The sequence below is a fragment of the Mizuhopecten yessoensis genome, unplaced genomic scaffold (genome assembly GCF_002113885.1).
Source record: "Mizuhopecten yessoensis strain PY_sf001 unplaced genomic scaffold, ASM211388v2 scaffold10775, whole genome shotgun sequence".
In the NCBI taxonomy this organism is placed as follows: Eukaryota; Metazoa; Mollusca; class Bivalvia; order Pectinida; family Pectinidae; genus Mizuhopecten; species Mizuhopecten yessoensis.
The window spans coordinates 174,051-193,073 of record NW_018408715.1 but is presented as its reverse complement, the minus strand read 5'-3'; the positions used below and the strand labels follow the sequence as shown (position 1 = coordinate 193,073).

General features: G+C 34.8%; 1 protein-coding gene across 1 annotated transcript; it reads left to right on the top strand.

The window, feature by feature from the left end:
* Nucleotides 1-5,266: 5,266 nt before the first annotated feature.
* Nucleotides 5,267-17,155, top strand: LOC110462380 (G-protein coupled receptor 157-like). The gene is made up of 5 exons (XM_021516318.1): nt 5,267-5,499; nt 11,056-11,565; nt 13,075-13,274; nt 13,677-13,811; nt 14,651-17,155. The coding sequence occupies exons 2-5, from the start codon at nt 11,142-11,144 to the stop codon at nt 14,852-14,854; spliced, it is 963 nt and encodes a 320-aa protein (XP_021371993.1). The 5' UTR covers nt 5,267-5,499; nt 11,056-11,141; the 3' UTR covers nt 14,855-17,155.
* The last annotated feature ends 1,868 nt before the right edge of the window (nt 17,156-19,023 follow it).

Sequence of the window (19,023 nt, the reverse complement as noted above, 5' to 3'; positions counted from 1 at the left end):
CAGGTTTCCACGACAGATCTGAAATAAATATTTTATGTATTCGATGACGTCACGTACTGTGATAAATATTTAGCACATTAATTAAGATTTTGTGTGTTATATCGTTAGGGCCGATATCTGATAAACTTACATTAAAAAAGTTTCTGTTAGACAACCTATATATATATAGTAGATAATAGCTTAACAAGTCCTTGCGAAGAAAAATATAGAATACCTGATCTACCGCTAGGTCTTTCTGCCTTCTAGGGCTTTTCAGGCAGATCCCTGAACGTCTTATCGGGGCATCGAAGAACCACTTTACCACTTTAACACTCTTATCGCTGATATCACTCTGGTCAACAATAAACACATACACAGATTTTATTTTGACTGTAGGACTTACAGAAAATCCTCTGCTATCAGCTCAATACGGTTTAAGCTAATTCTGACAAGTGCATGGACATTTGAATAACATTAATAATTAATAGTTGAGATGAAAAAGTAAATTATACATAAATTCCAAATTAGAGTAATAAGTGTTAACAATATTAATTTGATAATTAATTATAATTAATTCATTAGTTCGATAATAAAATTATAGAGTATCGGTTGGTTTCTCCAGTGATGGTCTAGGCAAGACTCGAAAGAATTGATAGTTCTTGATTCAGATGTCAACAGTTCTGTGACAAACTGTATTCTTTCTCATGTTTATAGGCGTTCGATCCTTGAACAGTTTATACTCATGACCCAGGGACGTAACCAGGACTATGAGTATGTGGAAGCATACGAAGCGCGGAGAAGGGGGTGGGTTCGGTGAGACATAAAATACCTATAATTTTCATATTTGGCTTGTAGTATATTTTATCAAATGCGTAATAATTAGTTCCATATGAACAAGGAACATTTTCGTTAAATAGTTAATAAAAGAAACAATATCAATGAGATAATGAATTCACTGAGGGCCCAGGATTATATGTGTTGTTAAACTTTATCACATAAAGTTCTACAATGTGATCCTTGTTAAAAGTATACTTGAAAAAATTACGTGGAAGCCCGTGCGTCCGTGCGTACGCCTGGTTACGTCCCTGTGACCCCTTGTAACAGTATTGTTCTTCTTTTGTGACATGAACTTGGACACTTCGGGATTAAATTTGCCTCACATTATTATAAAAAGGTCCACCATGTCACCCCTGACACGTCTGTAAGCCAATGTTAGGAGCTGCAATACCTCAAGTCTCTCTGGGTAGGACAGGTCTGTCATACCCGGTATCAATTTAGTGGCTCTTCTCTGGTCGTTTTCAATGGCTTCTATATGTTTTATCAGGTGCGGGCTCCAAACTTGGTTGTCATATTCAAGATTAGGTCTTACGTGTTTTTTGTGCAGAGCTTTGAATGTATTAATATTATGGTTCTATAGATTCCATTAGTTCTCCTAATTACACACATAATCGAATTCGCTTTATTGATTTTTCAGATATATGTACATCAAATGACAGTTTGTTATCAATTGTTACACCTATATCTTTTTCGTTTGCAGCAAATGGAAGTTCCTTACCATCTACTAGGTTTTATATAAAGGTAATGCTATCGTCACTTGTAATTCCATGTCTGGGCCTTACGCAAATCTTACTGTAGAGCGTCGCAGTCCTGGTTGTTCGAACCGGTAAACATTTGTAAATATTTGCTTGTTATTTCCGGTAGGCCATTCATAATAATAATGATAGTAATTCCGCCTTAAAAAGTCCTAGAAGGCAGAAAGGCCTGGACGTAGATCTTACAAATTTATTATTCTATTATATATATGTTACCATTTGCTCAGTATAAATACCAAAAACACGTACAAGATGTGTATTCCATCATCTTTCTTTTACTATTACCAGACGGGACAACACCAGGGGCGTTTCTAGGATATTTGAAAGAGGGGGCGTAGAATCAAATCTTTCGCCGAGCGGAGCGAGGGAAAACATGTTTGGACCTTTTTTTTTTCTAAAAACCATAAAATAATTGTGAAATACACTAATTCCTGACTTGTAGCATGTATATTTTATAGTTAAAGTGTCAGAGTATGTGTTTAATTAATGAATATGATAAATTGCCATATTCAATAATATTAGCAGATTACGATATTTTTTTATTTTTTTTTGAAAAAATTACGCCCTCACCTGGACCCGCCCATGAACACTTAAGCTTTGAACTGTCACCAGAATGGCGCTTAGAATAATTTTGTGGTACCTACACATCTTATAATAAATTTATATTGTCATAATTTGTTAAGTTGCTTTATGTTTTGCAATAACCTGTACATTGCTTAACGCTAACGAACCCAGAAAGTTCTCTGACTATAGGCCTATTGATATCGGATGTGACTGGCGGCCATTTTTGTTTACCTTGTACCAGCCGTGAGCTATATTACTACACTGGCCGTATCACTGTAATTTGTAGTGTATAGTCTCAAATACTGCAATTTGGTTTACTAACGACATATAGGCAAATGCAACACAGAATGTGAATATACGTGTATACAGACAGTTGACAGCACTCGTTGTAATATATATACCAATCACATATATACCCAGGTTACATATACATATAGCTGCACTTTTGATAGATAGGTGTTGTTCCTCTTGTAATGCACTTTCCCGAAAAATAGCATATGTCTGTGTGACGATTACATTGTATTCTTCACTGACATTGAACACAAGGGACATGCACGTGACGAAACGTTTGTGGCAATATTACAGGTACAGCTGAAGACTGACCTTTGACTATTCTAACTCAATGCAATGGCCTAGACTGACCGAAGTCGTGAGCTGTTAACGACAAGCAATGTTAATTGACAAACATACACAGGGACGCTACATGTAGCGTATTCATCGCCGCATTTTATCATTGTGCAATAAACGAGAAGATCTTTCCTAGTAACTCAATGAATAATATAACGATACGTTATACATGTATTTACACCCTTAACTGACCAAAGTGAGATCAGCGATAAGGGTGTTCAGGAAGTATGGTGGATATAGCGCACTCGCTTTTCATAAAGGAGGCCGGGGTTCTGTACTTATTTTCTTGTGAGTACTCCTGTTTACTCCCGCATGAGAACCCCCTTGCTCGCTCACATCCAGACTGACATGAGGACCCCTTTGCTCGCTCACATCCGGACTGACACGAGGACCCCCTTGCTCGCTCACATCCGGACTGACATGAGGACCCCCTTGCTCGCTCACGTCCGGACTGATAAGAGTGACTGATGAAAATATTTCCTACCTGTTTAAGTGTTGTTGTAGAATAAATAACACCTATATTTATTGAGAGTTTCTGATAAGAGAAAACGCTGACCTGAAAATAAGAGAATACTTGCTTGTAAACAAAGCAATATTTCTTAATGAAAAGCAATTACGCTTAAGCAAAACGTGTGTAACGAACGCCCAGACCCACAAATGGCACAATGAGGGTATGATAGGGTGTTCTGAGAGTGTGAAAATGTGTAACGAACGAGCAGACCATGAAACGGCACAATGAGGGTATGATGAAGTGTTCTGAGAGTGTGGAAATGTGTAACGAACGGGCAGACCCTGAAAAGGCACAATGAGGGTATGATGAGGTGTTCTGAGGGTGTGGAAATGTGTAACAAACGGGCAGACCCTGAAAAGGCACAATGAGGGTATGATGGGGTGTTCTGAGGGTGTGGAAATGTGTAACTAACGGGCAGACCCTGAAAAGGCACAATGAGGGTATGATGAGGTGTTCTGAGGGTGTGGAAATAAAAACTTAAATCCATGAAATGCCACGTTCTCAAAAAGAGACAAAATCTACAAAAGAAACACATATGAGCATATCTCAATAACATATCGCACAATTAAATTGATGGTGCCTGTAGAACTGGCCCATACGTTTCACTAACTTGCATATCTCGAATCACCGTGTCGTAAAATTGTACGAGAACATTCAACAACGCGCTATGTAAATCTATGGAATGGAATATCGAACCTGACATGTTTACAGAGAAGGACAATCTACTGCCCTGGCAGGGAAAAGGATTGATTGAACAACTAGCAGAGTCGACGGTAAAGTAATTTTTCGAGCTTAAATCTTAAAGTGCTTGTATGGCTGGCGTAACTTGATAAAATAAGCATCACAACCTTGAAATAAGGAATGTACTCGTTGAAAATATAAAAAGGAAACGGACATCATCCTCAATACTCAAGATGTTAAGCTCACTTACGCTCTCTGCCAAAACCTTACGACATTAACAGAGACATCTCTGTAGAGAGGTTAGTGAACATTTCCTCTGAGGTATAGCTGACATATCAGAGTGTGCTGATAACTACTGGAAGCTGTACATAATATACATAATAAAAACCTATTATCTGGTCTAAAAAAGAAAGTAACCTTGTGTCCCTATCATGGTTTCAATAGAGACTATTTCATCTAACTGACCATATTTTCTTTTTTAATGTTTATGAGAGAAAGAAAATTTTAGTGTTCAAATTATCCTATATTATCAAATATTTTATATAAGAAAAACTTATTTTTTATCACACATATTCTATGTCATATCATATTTCTTTTATATATCTTTTCGTTAATAAGACATATAATATATTTCATAAGATATATAGTTTCTCTATTTATTACATATTTTATAACATATTGTGTACAAGCCATAGCTTGTCTTATATAATTATGATATATCCTATAAGGAAAATCAAAGCATGGAATCGAAAGTCTAAAACAAACCAATGTAAATTGCCTTAGCCAGAAATCTATCGCCGTTGTTTTACTCTGTATTTTCTGACATTAGCTGTCGTGAGGGTTTTTATAAAAAGCAAAATCCCGTTCAGGATAAGATAGCAACGCGTTCAAATTAGTTATCTTATAAAGAAACTATAATTTCCATAAGACATTTTGTATACATTCATAATATATATATTTCTTTTGAAAGATTTTTCATAAAATAGGACGTCTTAAAAGGAGAATATATTAGATAAGATATGTAGAAAAGAACAAGAAATGATCCTATAGGGTATATGAATGATATATAATATCCAATTAGATAAAATAAAGGATCGGCAATATCCCTTAAATAAATGTTAAGTTAACTTGCCCGAAAATGACATTTTTTTTTATTCTTTTGGAGTTTCATGAACAAAATATGTAACGATATGTTTTGATTTGTGATAGTTTGGTAATGATGAATAGGCAAAACACAAACGTTTAAATTAGAGTGCAGATGTGTATGTGTGTGTGCCTAGGAGAAACCCCGCAGAATGGCCTCAGCCTGCCGGAAATGGACTCAAGACTTGTGTTTACTTTAGATCTGTTGAAGACACATTATGCAAAATCAACACATTTTTAGGCCTGAAATTCCCTTCCGAAAAGATGTCTCAATCGAGGATTGAAAGAGCACACAGAAGCGAATTGCTGTGATAGTTATGTAATACCTGTTAGTTTGATGTGGTGAGAAAAACTTGAGGTAATCTGTGAAAAAGCACATACCCCCGCCGGCCGTCGCAGTATGTAAGTATGACTCCTGTATGTACACTACAAGCCGTTATCTGTGACAGTACTGCTATCCGTTACATAATACATTATTATATGTCTATACATACTGTACAGCTACCATGCACATGCTGTGTTGTTGTAGTTTGATAGTAACTGTACTTTCTATTTAAAAGTAAACATGCTTTGAATTTGTAATTATGTTCTGTTTCCTGGTTAAATAACCTAGGATAACACATCACCTTTTCGATAAAACATTATTAAACCAGGAAGTTACTTATTAAATACGTACAAGTGAATGGGAATTTACCCTAAATCACTAAATCATGGGTTGAAGAATAATCCTGTGAACAATAAGATTAAACTTTGAGTAGATACAAGGTATTGCCGCTCCCTTCCTCATTTGGGGTAGAAAAGCAGGACCCAATAAGGGAACATAGATCCATCTGACTCCTTGTGTTGTTATGTCAATTGGCCTTGGGCTGGAGGATCGTTGGGTCATTGAAACTAATCAGTATTTGAATAGAGGGCATGCAAGTAGAGCACTAGAACCGGGCTCATTAGGGGTATTACAGGGGAATTTTAACATATTTCTCCCCTGGCTACGGATAAAGTAATTTAAACAATTTTTGGGGGATACTTTGGTAAAAGGGATTCAGCGTTGTGAAAGTTGATGGCGTAACTATCTGGGGAAAGAGTGGTGAGGTTCAATAAGGAGAAAGAGGTTGATATGCGTTATTCAATACATAATATAAGTACGAGTATATGCATATTAATGTAGCATCTCTTGACCATGCCAATTCAACGATGATAAAATAAATGATGGGTTTTCGTTGACGCAGAGGGGAGACCGGAATGGATAAAAAAGTGGGAAAAGGTGGGGTCAACATTTGGCCCCCACTTCGATTTCTTTTATTCTTTTGCCATATGAAGATACATAAAAATGATCAATAACTGCATAAATGATTATTCATAATTACTACTGAAAACCGTAGTGGACCTCCTTGCATAACACCAGGTTAAGTGATGGGGGTACCCTAACAAAATGATAGATAAATGTCATAGGCGAATGCTATTTTGAACATGAATTATGATAGTTTATTACATACTTACTAATAAATACGTTTTTTGTGTATATGCAATACGACACAATTGCTCTAATCCATATCAGCCTTCGCCGTATCACACCCCAAAGCCGTATCAGCCCCCGCCGTATCACACCCCAAAACCCGTATCAGCCCGCAAAACCTGTATCAAACCCATTTTGGAAAATAATCGTTTTTCAATATTTCAAATATAAAAATAAATCATAAGATAGTAGTTTTTATTAGTAAGTATGTAATAAACAGAATAAAACACGCCTTTTTCCATATCACACCCAGAATCAACCCTCGACCAATATCAGCCCTCGGGCCTACGGCTGATATTGCAGTCTCGGGTTAATACTTGGTGTGATATGGAAAAAGGCATGTATTTAGAGATTATCATATGACCATTTTGATATCACACCCCATATCAGCCTGAGAGTCCTGATATCAGCCAGAGGGCCGAAGACCAGAGGGCTGATATCAGGACTCGAGGGCTGATATGGGGTGTGCTATCAAAATGGTCATATCATAAGTTTTTTATCATATGTTTTTTTCCTTTAAAATAAACAAAACATACACAAACGAATCATTTCTTTATTTTATTTATTGATTTTCATAAAAATGATAACAAAAACAATGATGTATACTGATAAACAAAACAGTAACAACTATCATAAAAAGTCAACATTTAGAAATTCCTAAATTCCTACAAAATAACATGGTTATTAATAGTTTTAACAATATAACACAATGGATCTGGTTGGAATTCAATTAAATCACTGTCTGAATCGATCATCAACACAATACAATTTTCAATATTCATTGGGCATTAATCACTTAATGATTACAGTAATACTAACTAGAACCAACAGCTACCAAGCTTATAGAACTATTTATTATTCATTTAAATACTGTACCTACCTAAACTAAGCGCCCCTTTTTCATACAGAATTGACACTTCTTCCTTATTTAGTGAATCAGCAGCATTTGGGCGGTTTCCTTTGCCTTGAATCTTCAAATTCTTCACTTGGCACTTAGCACATCACGAGAATGTTTGAATTTAATATCGGTCAAAATATTGACGTCGTAGTGTTTCTTCTGTAGGTAACGGTTAATGCTGGATTGTTCAAGTTCAAGTTCTTTATTACTTTAAATCGGTTGACTTATATTATCAGTTATAACATATATGCAAAACAATACAGAGACAACATACAATATGATACACACACATACACACACGATTGTAAACACCTCAGACTTGATGGTTCGTACTCAGATTTATCTTTTTTTCTGACGTTCATGAAGAACCTGACCATGTAATCCGCCAACTGAACCGAGTCAATAGACTCTGGAGATCTCCACTCGATTTGAGACATCAGATAATCCGTGAAAATTTTGATGTCGGATTGCGTTTTTCTCGCAGTATTCTTGTTCCTCATGAAAGATGAGGAAATGTATCCTTGTTCCTCCTTGTTCCACGAAAGCTTCGGTATCATTAACTAGCATTATTCAATCGCCCCCCTGCATCCATTACACGTTTCGTCTCCTTTTCCAGGATTAATTCATCTAGTTCAACAATCCTTGATGCCAGTTCCTCTAACATCTCCTCGCCAGTACTAGCTATAGACGTCGCCATTGTTGTTTTTGTTTACGCAGGGGGCAGGTGTATCACTAATAAGCAAATCCAAATACGGAAGCGGCGCCATCCGGAAATTTGGGTGGGGCTTTGTAAATCAATCTTTAAATTATTTTCCATGAAACGACATCTATTCCATGCCAACAATTCGTTTGTTTACATTAAAAGCAGACAACAATAAGCGAAACGGCAAAATCCGGAAATTTAGGAGGGGGTGTGATATCACTTTTTTAGGGTGTGTGATATCACTTTCAAGGGGGTGTGATATCACTCCAAGGGGTGTGATATCACCCGGGCTGATATCAACTTGTGGAAATTTTAGACTTATCACATATACAAAAAGGGTGGTATTATTAGTAAACATATGATAATAATCTCTATGTACTGTGTATGAAATTACTGTTATTTTGATACTTGATATGTCAATTTGGTATATATAAAGTAACCGTAGTGATACTTTTATTTAGAAAAACATGCAAAATTTTCACAAAATTTTCAATATAATCAACATTGCGAGCTTGCCTATACATAGTTACAGTGGTAGTCTATATTTTAAACTTCTTTAAAAAAAAATCATATCTGTATTTTGTCTCCTGAATCATTTTTATGCAATAAAAAAAACGGTTAAGTACTATATTATCATGCCAAACGTGATCAATGCCCAATTTCACATAATCTTGAAGATTTGATTATCAATGTTTATTATAGTAAAAACCGATACATTTTCTGTTTTTGTATCATAACAAAAGACTTTAATATATTACGCATGTTTTAAAATTATGTGCAGCAGTTATACCTCATGAGTATGTATTCTGCCAAAGTAATCTTTCTTCTGGAGAACTACGTAAGGTTGAGATTGTGTTATAGACAACGATATGCAATTATATAAAAATAATCAAAAAATCTTAATAGTAAAACTTTTATACACATTATTATACCCCCTGCAACAAAGTTAGGGGGTATACTGGAATCAGCTTGTCTGTCTGTCTGTCTGTCTGTCCGTAGAAAAAATATTGTCCGGACAACTCCTTCTAAAGTAGTGACCAATTTCAGCGAAATTGTTCAGATATGATAACTACTACCTCAAATTATGCATACAGGTAAAATGTTTTCATTCCGATCCTTTTTTTTTACAGAGTTCTGGCCCCTTGATGATTTTTTTTGTCCAGACATGTCCTCCAAAATTAAAGGGTCAATTTCACGAAAGTTTTCACATATAATAACTTCCACCTGATGGTGTGCATCCAGGTATTATTGTTTTTCAATATGACCCTTTTTAACGGAGTAATGGCCCTTTGTTGAAAAAATACTTGTCCTGACAACTCCTCCACAACTATGCAGCAAAGAAAGTGTACAGATACGGTAACTGCACCCTGACATTCCGAACCTTTAAAAAGAAAGTATGGCCCTTTGTAGAAAAAGAACCTTTGTTTGCCTCATAAAATACTGGGCCGCTTTCAATGAATGTTTACAGATATGGTAATTACCCCCTGATGTCGTGCATCAGGGTACGTGCATCAGGGTAGCACTTTTTCATTTCGACCCTTTTTAAGGAGTTATGACCTTTTGTTAAAAATCTTTGTCTTGACAACTGTTCCTTAACCACTAGGACGACTTAAGCAAAACTGGTTCATCGGGGCTAACAAGATTTGGTAAGGAAGTATGTTTCGGCATGGGGAGGGAGTACAGGAAGTATGTCAGTGAGTCACTGGGGGGGAGGGGTGAACTATGTATTGCTTTGCAATGCTTTGCCTTAGTTAGCCTTTAGCTTACATTCTGGGCTATTAAGGAGTGGGGGTATTAGTTAGTCTTAGGCTTACAGCTCTAGTTATTATTTTATTTGGCCTATTGCCCATTCATTAAACAAAATATGGAGGAATATTACATTATTTTATATCGTTAACTCTAAACAAATAAAGCAAGGAAAGGTATCCTTGTCCGACTCCCCATACAAAAATAATTCAGCACATTTGATTTTTGTGACCTTGAGCGAAAATCAAGGTCATCAACGTTTACAAAATTTAAATATATTCACATGAACAACCTACTTGCCAAATATCAAGACAAAAGGACTTTTGGTCATGAAGAAACACAAGTTAAAGGAAAAATGGAAAGAAAGTTATGTATTTCTTTTTTTGAATCAAAAGTGTTATATGACAAATTTACCGGTTGTCAATTTTCTTGAAATTCCTGATGTTAAAAGATATTATTGGTAGCCAACTTTTAAGCAAGTATGAAATATGGACTGGTTTTAGAACTTTGTAAATTAACGTGTCGAAAATGGAAATTTTCTCATTAGTAATGAAATTTCACATACTTTTCTGCTTAAATCTTCAATAAAAAGAACAATTCTTTCTTGAAATAATGTAATATTCGGTATCAAAATGAAAGTTGGAATATGTTGCACACGATGATGATATAATTTCATGGTAATTATTTTATTTAAATGCTCTAAGAAGAATTGTGTTACCGCACCTTTAACACCCACACAGTTGTACGTCAATGAGGTCCCATTTATCAGAAAATGAATTCTGAAACGAACGAATCCTTATTTAAGCTTCCTATACCCATACCTTTTTGTAGTTATCTTGTTTTAAATTCTAAGCGGGGGCCGACGCTAATGTTAAATCTCCATAGGCCTTGACCCCGATGACTGCAGTTGAACAATGTTGTTTACATTTGATATGTGGGTTCAGAAACAAGAAGAGCCACCATTGGTACATTATACAAATGTATTTATTGATGAAATGACAAAACATTTCTTCCTGTAATTGTCCTCAACATTTGTTTGTTTTCTTACTGTGACATCACCATGTTTTGTTTACCACACACGTTTTATTCTTCTTTCAGCTTGATACGACGTAAGTAAGCATAACATTGGCAATAAACCGCAGAACTCTAGAAGATATAGGGAAAACCACTCAGGACACGACATTATGTCGACTACAACACCAGAGAGTATGTCCACTAACCTAGCTACGGTAACGTCTATCATCACATGTATCAGTGCTTCGGTCTCAGTTATAAGCGGTCTGGCTATTCTGTGGTCATACCGACAGGTTCCTCACATACAGAACTACACCCGATACCTCCTGCTCTGTCTCACGATAGCCGACATATTCACTGCATACGGCAATTTGATCAGTACAGTTAGATGGTTTATCATTGGAAACGACAAAGAAAAGAACGATACTTACTGTGTTGCCCAAAGTTTTATCACAACGACGTCAACTTTAAGTGCCTTTTTCTGGACGACAGCCATAGCCATATACATTTTTAGTGCAATCGCACTCCGAGTGAACATTGCTGAGAAACGTACCGGTAAAATCATGATGAGTGCTATTCCAATACTTATTCCAGGTAATTAAGACCCCTATCCCAGTCCAGTAGACAGGACCTTCGTCCATATACATTGAGTGAAGTGAAAACACCCATCTCTAGATGTTTACTCCAGGGAGCACTGGTCAGCGGCCTTGTGGATGAAATACTAAATTAACATATATTAAAATATTTACACCGATCTTCCAATGATTGAAGATATATGCATATAATTGAATCTATCTTAAACTGTTAGATTTATCTTCAACTGCACTTTAGGTACCTTCAATGGAATGGAAAATAAGTATTAATTCAACATTTCACTCAACGAATGAAACATATCTTCAACTGAAGACGATAAATTGAGTAAAAGTGTTTTATGCAGTTAAAAATAAGTTCACTTTACTTGAAAGTATGTTCATTTATCTAAAGATAGGTGCAATTGTTTAAACAAATGTAAATTCGGCATGTAATACTAAAATCAGTTATAAAATACCTTCGACAAATAGGAATGCAGTTTTTTAATGTATATATTTTAAATCATAAACCGTGTTTTTGGTTATATTTACGCTTACTAACTATCCTTTATTGATATTGTAGACATTTTATTTAATATTAAATCAAGATACCATAATATAATATGATCAAGTTACTAAGTTAATGTTAAATCTCAATAAGTGAACATTTCATTTTATGTCATTTTAGCACGACTGCTATTATTCAATTTTTAGAATTTTAAAACTGCGAAGAAAAATCAACCGTAAGAGTGTTAAAAGTTATTAGCTTCGGAATGCTATTAATTAAAACTAATCCCTGTTTTTGCTTAGTATGAAGGTCAAAGGTTTAATTAATCTCAGTAGTATATGTATACTCTCTGGTTTCGTTGTTGCTATCCCACATATGATTTCGAAGATGTAGCATTGCTTGGATTAGATTTAGATTTATATGTCGGCTCTTGTCAATGAAGCAGAATGCGTTAACCAATATACTTGGCCTTATTCTTAAAATTTTCAAAGATGTCCATCTTAATATTTCCTTTGTTCATAATTTACATGGACAACTCGTACATATGTTACACCTTTGTGTACATGCGCTTCACTGGTCATTTTTATGATGAAGGTTACTGAGTACATATCGTACTAGTCATCGAAACGTTACATATACACATGTATATGTTGTGCTACATGAATCTTTTCGCAATCCATACTTACTAACCCGAAGAAATGTTTAGAAATACCACATGGTCAGTTCGTCTCATCATAGAAATACCACATGGTCAGTTCGTCTCATCAGTGATATTTATGATAAAAAAATGAAACTCCATGTCTAAAGATTTCCGAAACGTATGTAGAAATGTAGTGTAAAGTAAAAGTGCCTCTCAAACCTTTTACAATTTTATGCATTCCTTGCGTTTCGCAACAAAGGTTTGATAATTCCTTATTGCTCTAACATTTCATAAGTTTCTTTGATACGTAGTTGAAAGTGTCGTTACTACGGTGTAGCACAGTTCGTGTACATAATAAATTGTGTACCATATCCATTTTCCTGTAGTGACGATCACCGTCGTGGCTTTAGGTAGTGGTGTTCTAGGTGAGGACGATTACTCCGGGAGTGGACCTTGGTGTTGGATCAAGAGTGACGTCAGCAACAACGTCATGTGGAAGCTGGTGACGGGCAAGGCCTGGGAAGTGATGACGTACATGGTTACCCTGGTTTTATACATCCTGATTAAATTTTCCATATGGAGAGAGGTAAAGTCCTCATACAAAGTGGGACATATATCATTTGTGTTGTCCCCCGTTTCATCGTTTTTGAGTTTGAATTAAGTTTTGTATTAAATAGTATTTTACCTCAATCCAATATTACTACCACATCATGGATTGTTAAAGAACAAACATATGTGTTAACAATATATTAGAATACGTTAATTTATTAATTATTTCATCCTATGTATGAATTTCAAGCATATAAATCTTGTTTTTGTAGATGTGCTGTCATACGAAATTCACAAACACGAAATTTAGAGCCCCATTATTTGTGTTTAAAAAATGTTAACGATTTGTACCGTTTGTACCTGATATCTGTGATGATATCTAGTGTGTACCGCAAGTTTTACCTTACCTTTCTTAAGTGTTTAAACCTTTTCTCCACAGAATCGCCGACGTGGTAGATACCTTAGATGGAGCGAGGCAGACAATAGACTCAGAGACGAAGACGCCATATTTGGGATATCGTGGTTGTTTCTCGTCATTGCGCGGATCTGGGGAACTCTACGGTTTTTCAAACAGGCAAGACATGCGAATTGTATTTAAATCAATTCTAGGGTGACCTATTGAGTTCTATCAATTTTATAAAAGCGATATGCTGTACTTAGTAAAATAGTCCTAAAACATAGTATTGACTAAGGGAAAGATAACATTTGTATATTGCGCAATCAATCAGAACAATTGTGCATATATATATATATAATATTAAACGGAATACTTAAAATTTAATCTACATGCTGATGTTTAAATCCCGATCAGAACATTTAGGTCATGAAAAAGCACATTATAGAAACGTAATAGAAAGAAGAGATCCGCGAGAAGTGGGATAAATTGTCAAAGAAAAAGTAGTAACGTTAGGATAATACCGAAGTTTGACAAATACCGTAAAGAGCGTGAAAAAGTAATAAAAATACTGAATCTCTCAACGATTTACGTCCGAACGATGATACATTGGCTTTGTAAAATTGTCGTTTTATTTCACTGCATGAGGAGAATCACAGGCATCACACACAGTGCCATAAATATCATTTTTGATCTTGGTATTCAGAGGTTCAAAGCAATTTTTGCAGTTTATTTGGTTTTTTTTTTTTACTTTCATGTCGAGGTTTTGTATTTTTCATTGAGTTAAATATTGTTTTTTTTATCTTTGCTTTCACGTAACGGTATTTTTGTGTTTCTTTTGATAGATACAATTGGCATTGAAATTGTGAGGTCTGTTGATTTATATACGAGAAATATATGCCGTCATGTTGAATTAAAACAGAAATCGCAAAAACTGCCTTGCAAATGCTACTACCGATCATAGAAAGAAGGGAATTCGTATTATTTTACATAAAATATATGTGTGTGTATTGACACAGGTTTTTGACGTACAGCTTCCACAAAGAGTTGCAGACATACTACTCTATCTGCAGTGTGTTGGGGACAGCTCTCAGGCTTTCTGGAACTTTTTGTTTTTCTTTACTTTCGATCCGACACTACGACAGCACGTCTGTCCAACGAGATGCTTTTCATCCGGAGAAAGAAGAATGGAATCAATGGCGGGAGATTTAGACCCAGATTAGTACACGGCGTGTACACAAAATGCATAATCGAGGATTTTGTGTTCATCATGCAACATCTTTAATTCATGTTTACGTACATGTATGACGTAATTGTGGTTCCTCCCTTGGCTATTTAAAGCTATGATGCCATTTGTTTAGTTTCAAGTATAATGTTACTTAAAAATTGTTTGGTGATTAAAATAACGTGCAATATTTTTATTGTGTATGAACTTTTCAACTCTAAACATATTTTCTTTAAAAATCCAGATGTCGATGTCGTAAATGTTTACTTTTATTTGACTTTCTGCGCTAACGTATTTATATGAAAGAGGTGCTATTTTTCCATGTCATGGTTTTCACATTAAAACACACTGTTAAAAGAAGTTATGTATAATATACCTGATACAATGAATGTCTTATATGAATTCTTCCATTTAAGTATCTAATATAAGTGTTAGAACTGCGATTCCATTTGTTTGTATTATAACTGTGATTATCCTATTATTGTAGAATCATTGTAGGGACTACAGTATGATGTGTACGCTAATCAGTACAATATATGAGTCAGTTCTGACTTGGTTTGACTTTGCTTTGAATGTAATATAACTAATCCTAATAGCATTACTCATGTGTTTTTTTATAATTAACAAAAACAACCCATCACAAACCACGTAATGGTAAAGATATTTAAATAAATGAATATGATAAACACGTAAATAGATATATAAGAGAAATCTGAGGCTTGCATTGCCATGTGATTTCCTCAGATGCTGACCTGAGACTCCCAAGTTTGGGTCCTCCTTAAAAGCGTCTTCAACCGACAACAAGCGTCTTTAAGTGGCAACAAGTGTCGCAAGACAAAAAATTTAAAATACAGAATAAAGTAAGCAACATCAGAAGATATATTGTTAAAATGACTATAATACACCTCTATACCAAATTTCAATTTTATATTTGAAAAATTCACCGAGTTATGATGAATTGAATTTTACGATCGGCGGCGATATTGCTCTACAAGAATTATAATTGTGCACTATCAATATATAGGATGAACTTCTGATATAAAAATGTAAAATTCCTAGTTTTTACAAATGGACTGTGGAAGTGTTTATTATGATCTTTTACATGAATTCAGGTTGAATGCTAAGGAACTTTATCATCGTTTGATAACGGCAGTTCGATGAGTATAGCTAATGATAAAGGAAAACAGAAAAAAAGAATATATGGAGTAAATAAACTAAACCAAATATTCCGTGGAAAATGAATTTACAATAAAAAAAACATGACTGCGTAACTTAAATTGTCAACAGTTAGGAAACAACTATCCAGAAAGTTCTGAAGAGGCGTAGAACTGGAAACACAATTAACAGGACATGTTGGTATGTTACTACCGCGAGGTAAAGCAAACGATAACAAAAACAATGACTTGATACCTCCAATCGCTGATAGTATCTATCGTAGCTACATCAGGTATATTATACGATGCGTATTGCATACATAATTATATATTAACATTCGGTATGCTTAGAGCCATTGACAAAAATTACATTCATAAATGCATAACACAGGTGTTCATATAGTCTCAGCACGTTGGAACTGATGTAAAACATAGCAACCTGATCATACTGCGTAGTAATACACTACAAAAACTACTCACTCGGAACGACCGACTTAGATGCTTAATTCTTACATCTTAAAATAAACTTGTATTTTAACCGAAATACATGTACATTTCTGTGTTATTTATGTACTATGGATACATAATTTGCATGCTGTAAATTAATATTTTAAAAAAGTCAACACCTCAGCGTTAACGGAAGTTACACTGTCGTCTGATACATCTGTCAAAATGAACGTCCCAAAACAACTTAGCTGTCAGCTGGACGATGGAACAATAACTTTTGAGCTGGAACTACCCGATCACCAAGATATGTCAGACGAGGAAGTAGAGAGATTTATTTCTACTCTTGATTTGTCATCAATAATTGAACTGAAATCAGCACAAGACATTGAGGAAGAACTTGCCGCGAGTGCTGACCCCGGTATCCCTACCCCCGGGCAGCCGGTCCGGAGTGACCCCCCTCATCAATCACCTGCCAACAGAACAGCGCCTTCCCGATTTAAATAGGTTACAGAGGAGGAGCGGAAATCCTTTGAAGATTCCAACCGACCTGTAGCAACAAGGAGAAGTACACTATATGGATTATCTTTATTCCAAGGTAATAATTCACTTCACCCCCCCACTTCGATGTTTAAACTAACGGAAGTAGCTGCTATATGTATGCATGTATGCTGTTAGATGTATGTATGTAAATATGCTGTTAAATGTATGGATGTATGCTATTTTATGTATGCTATTTTATGTATGCATGTGTGCTGTTATATGTATGCATGTATGCTGTTACATGTATGCATGTATGCTGTTATATGTATGTATGTATGTATGTATGTATGCTGTTATATGTATGTATGTATGCTGTTATATGTATGTATGTATGTATGTATGTATATATATATGTGTATGTGTATATATGTATGTATGTATGTATGTATGTATATATGTATGTATGTATGTATGTATGTATTTATGTATGTTTGTATGTATGTATGTATGTATGCTATTTTATGTATGCATTTATGCTGTTATATGTATGCATATATGCTGTTGTATGTATGTATGTATGTATGCTATTTTATGTATGCATGTATGCTGTTATATGTATGTATGTATGTATGTATGTATGCATGTATGTATGTATGTATGTATGTATGGATGTATGTATGTATGTATGTATGTATGTATGTATGTATGCTATTTTATGTATGCATGTATGCTGTTATATGTATGCATATATGCTGTTGTATGTATGTATGTATGTATGCTATTATATGTATGTTTGCATGCTATTATAGGTATCTATGATGTTATATGTATGTATGATATTATATGAATGTATGATACTATATGTATGCATGCTATGATTTGCTATGCTATGCTTAGTATGTATGCTTTGTATGTATGCATTTGCTTTAAAATGCACCAATCTATTTAGTTGGTCTGCGATTATAAAATGTATCCGAAGATTGACCTCCTGTTACACACGAAATGTGTGTTCGGAGTGAATAAACAATCTTGAATCTTAAAATCGACCATCTATATATAATTACATCTATTCTTAATAAATATATGTTTTTATTGAAGAAAGACGATGTGTGTGCCTGGCAAATGTGTTTGCAGGCTCAATGTGCGAAATTTGTTTCGTCGACGAATGTGTTCGTCAAATGTTAACTTGAAAATGTCAAAAGTGTTGTATACTGGTAACTCAATTGAGTAAGAGTTACTTCCCTTGCATCGGAAGGTGGATTGATTAAACAGTACCTAATAGGGGGCGTCTTAATTAAACTTCCTTTTAAAGATACACGAGGGACTGAGAGAAAGGAAAAACTCTGAGATTGTTTTGGTAATCTGTGAATAATTATGGGTTGTGTGGTATTGAGAAATTTTATGAAATTAATTGCTGTGGGTCTTTAACTTTGATTTGAAAAACATTTTACTGATTGAACGGATTATGTAGTTTATTTGAAACTTATCCACTGGACAGCCATCCTTGTCCATGTCCAAGTTATTTTTAATACTTTTGTCTAGAGGTCGATGTAATGAACAAGTTGCATAATAAAGTACTTAAATAGCAAAGAGAACTTTATTTTACATGATTACTTTGAGAATCAGAATTAATTGTATATTCAAATTCAACATTTTATTTGCACATTTGTAACTACAAAGTAGTTTGAAGGCAAAATAGAAAAAAACCAGTGAAATATATACATAGACATGTACATGTAGAAAAGTCGCAAAGTGATTGCTTATATTTCTTAAATACATGATTGTACATTAACATTAACAAAATTAACATAGCTTCAAATAGAAAATATGATTTAGACATGTTTAGCTGAAAAGTCCATACCTTATACTGTCAGCAAGCCCACTCTCCTCAGTTCAAGAGACTGTTTAATGAATAAGCAAGAGTCCAGTATAAATTGGGAGTTGTTTGTAGATAATATTGAGGTCAAATAATTGGTATCTAAGGTAACATCATTGTGATTAGGAATGCAGATTCATTTAGGGAACCGTGAAAAAAGAAGTGTACTTCATTTTCTAACACACCACATTGTTTACAGTGTCTCTGGTC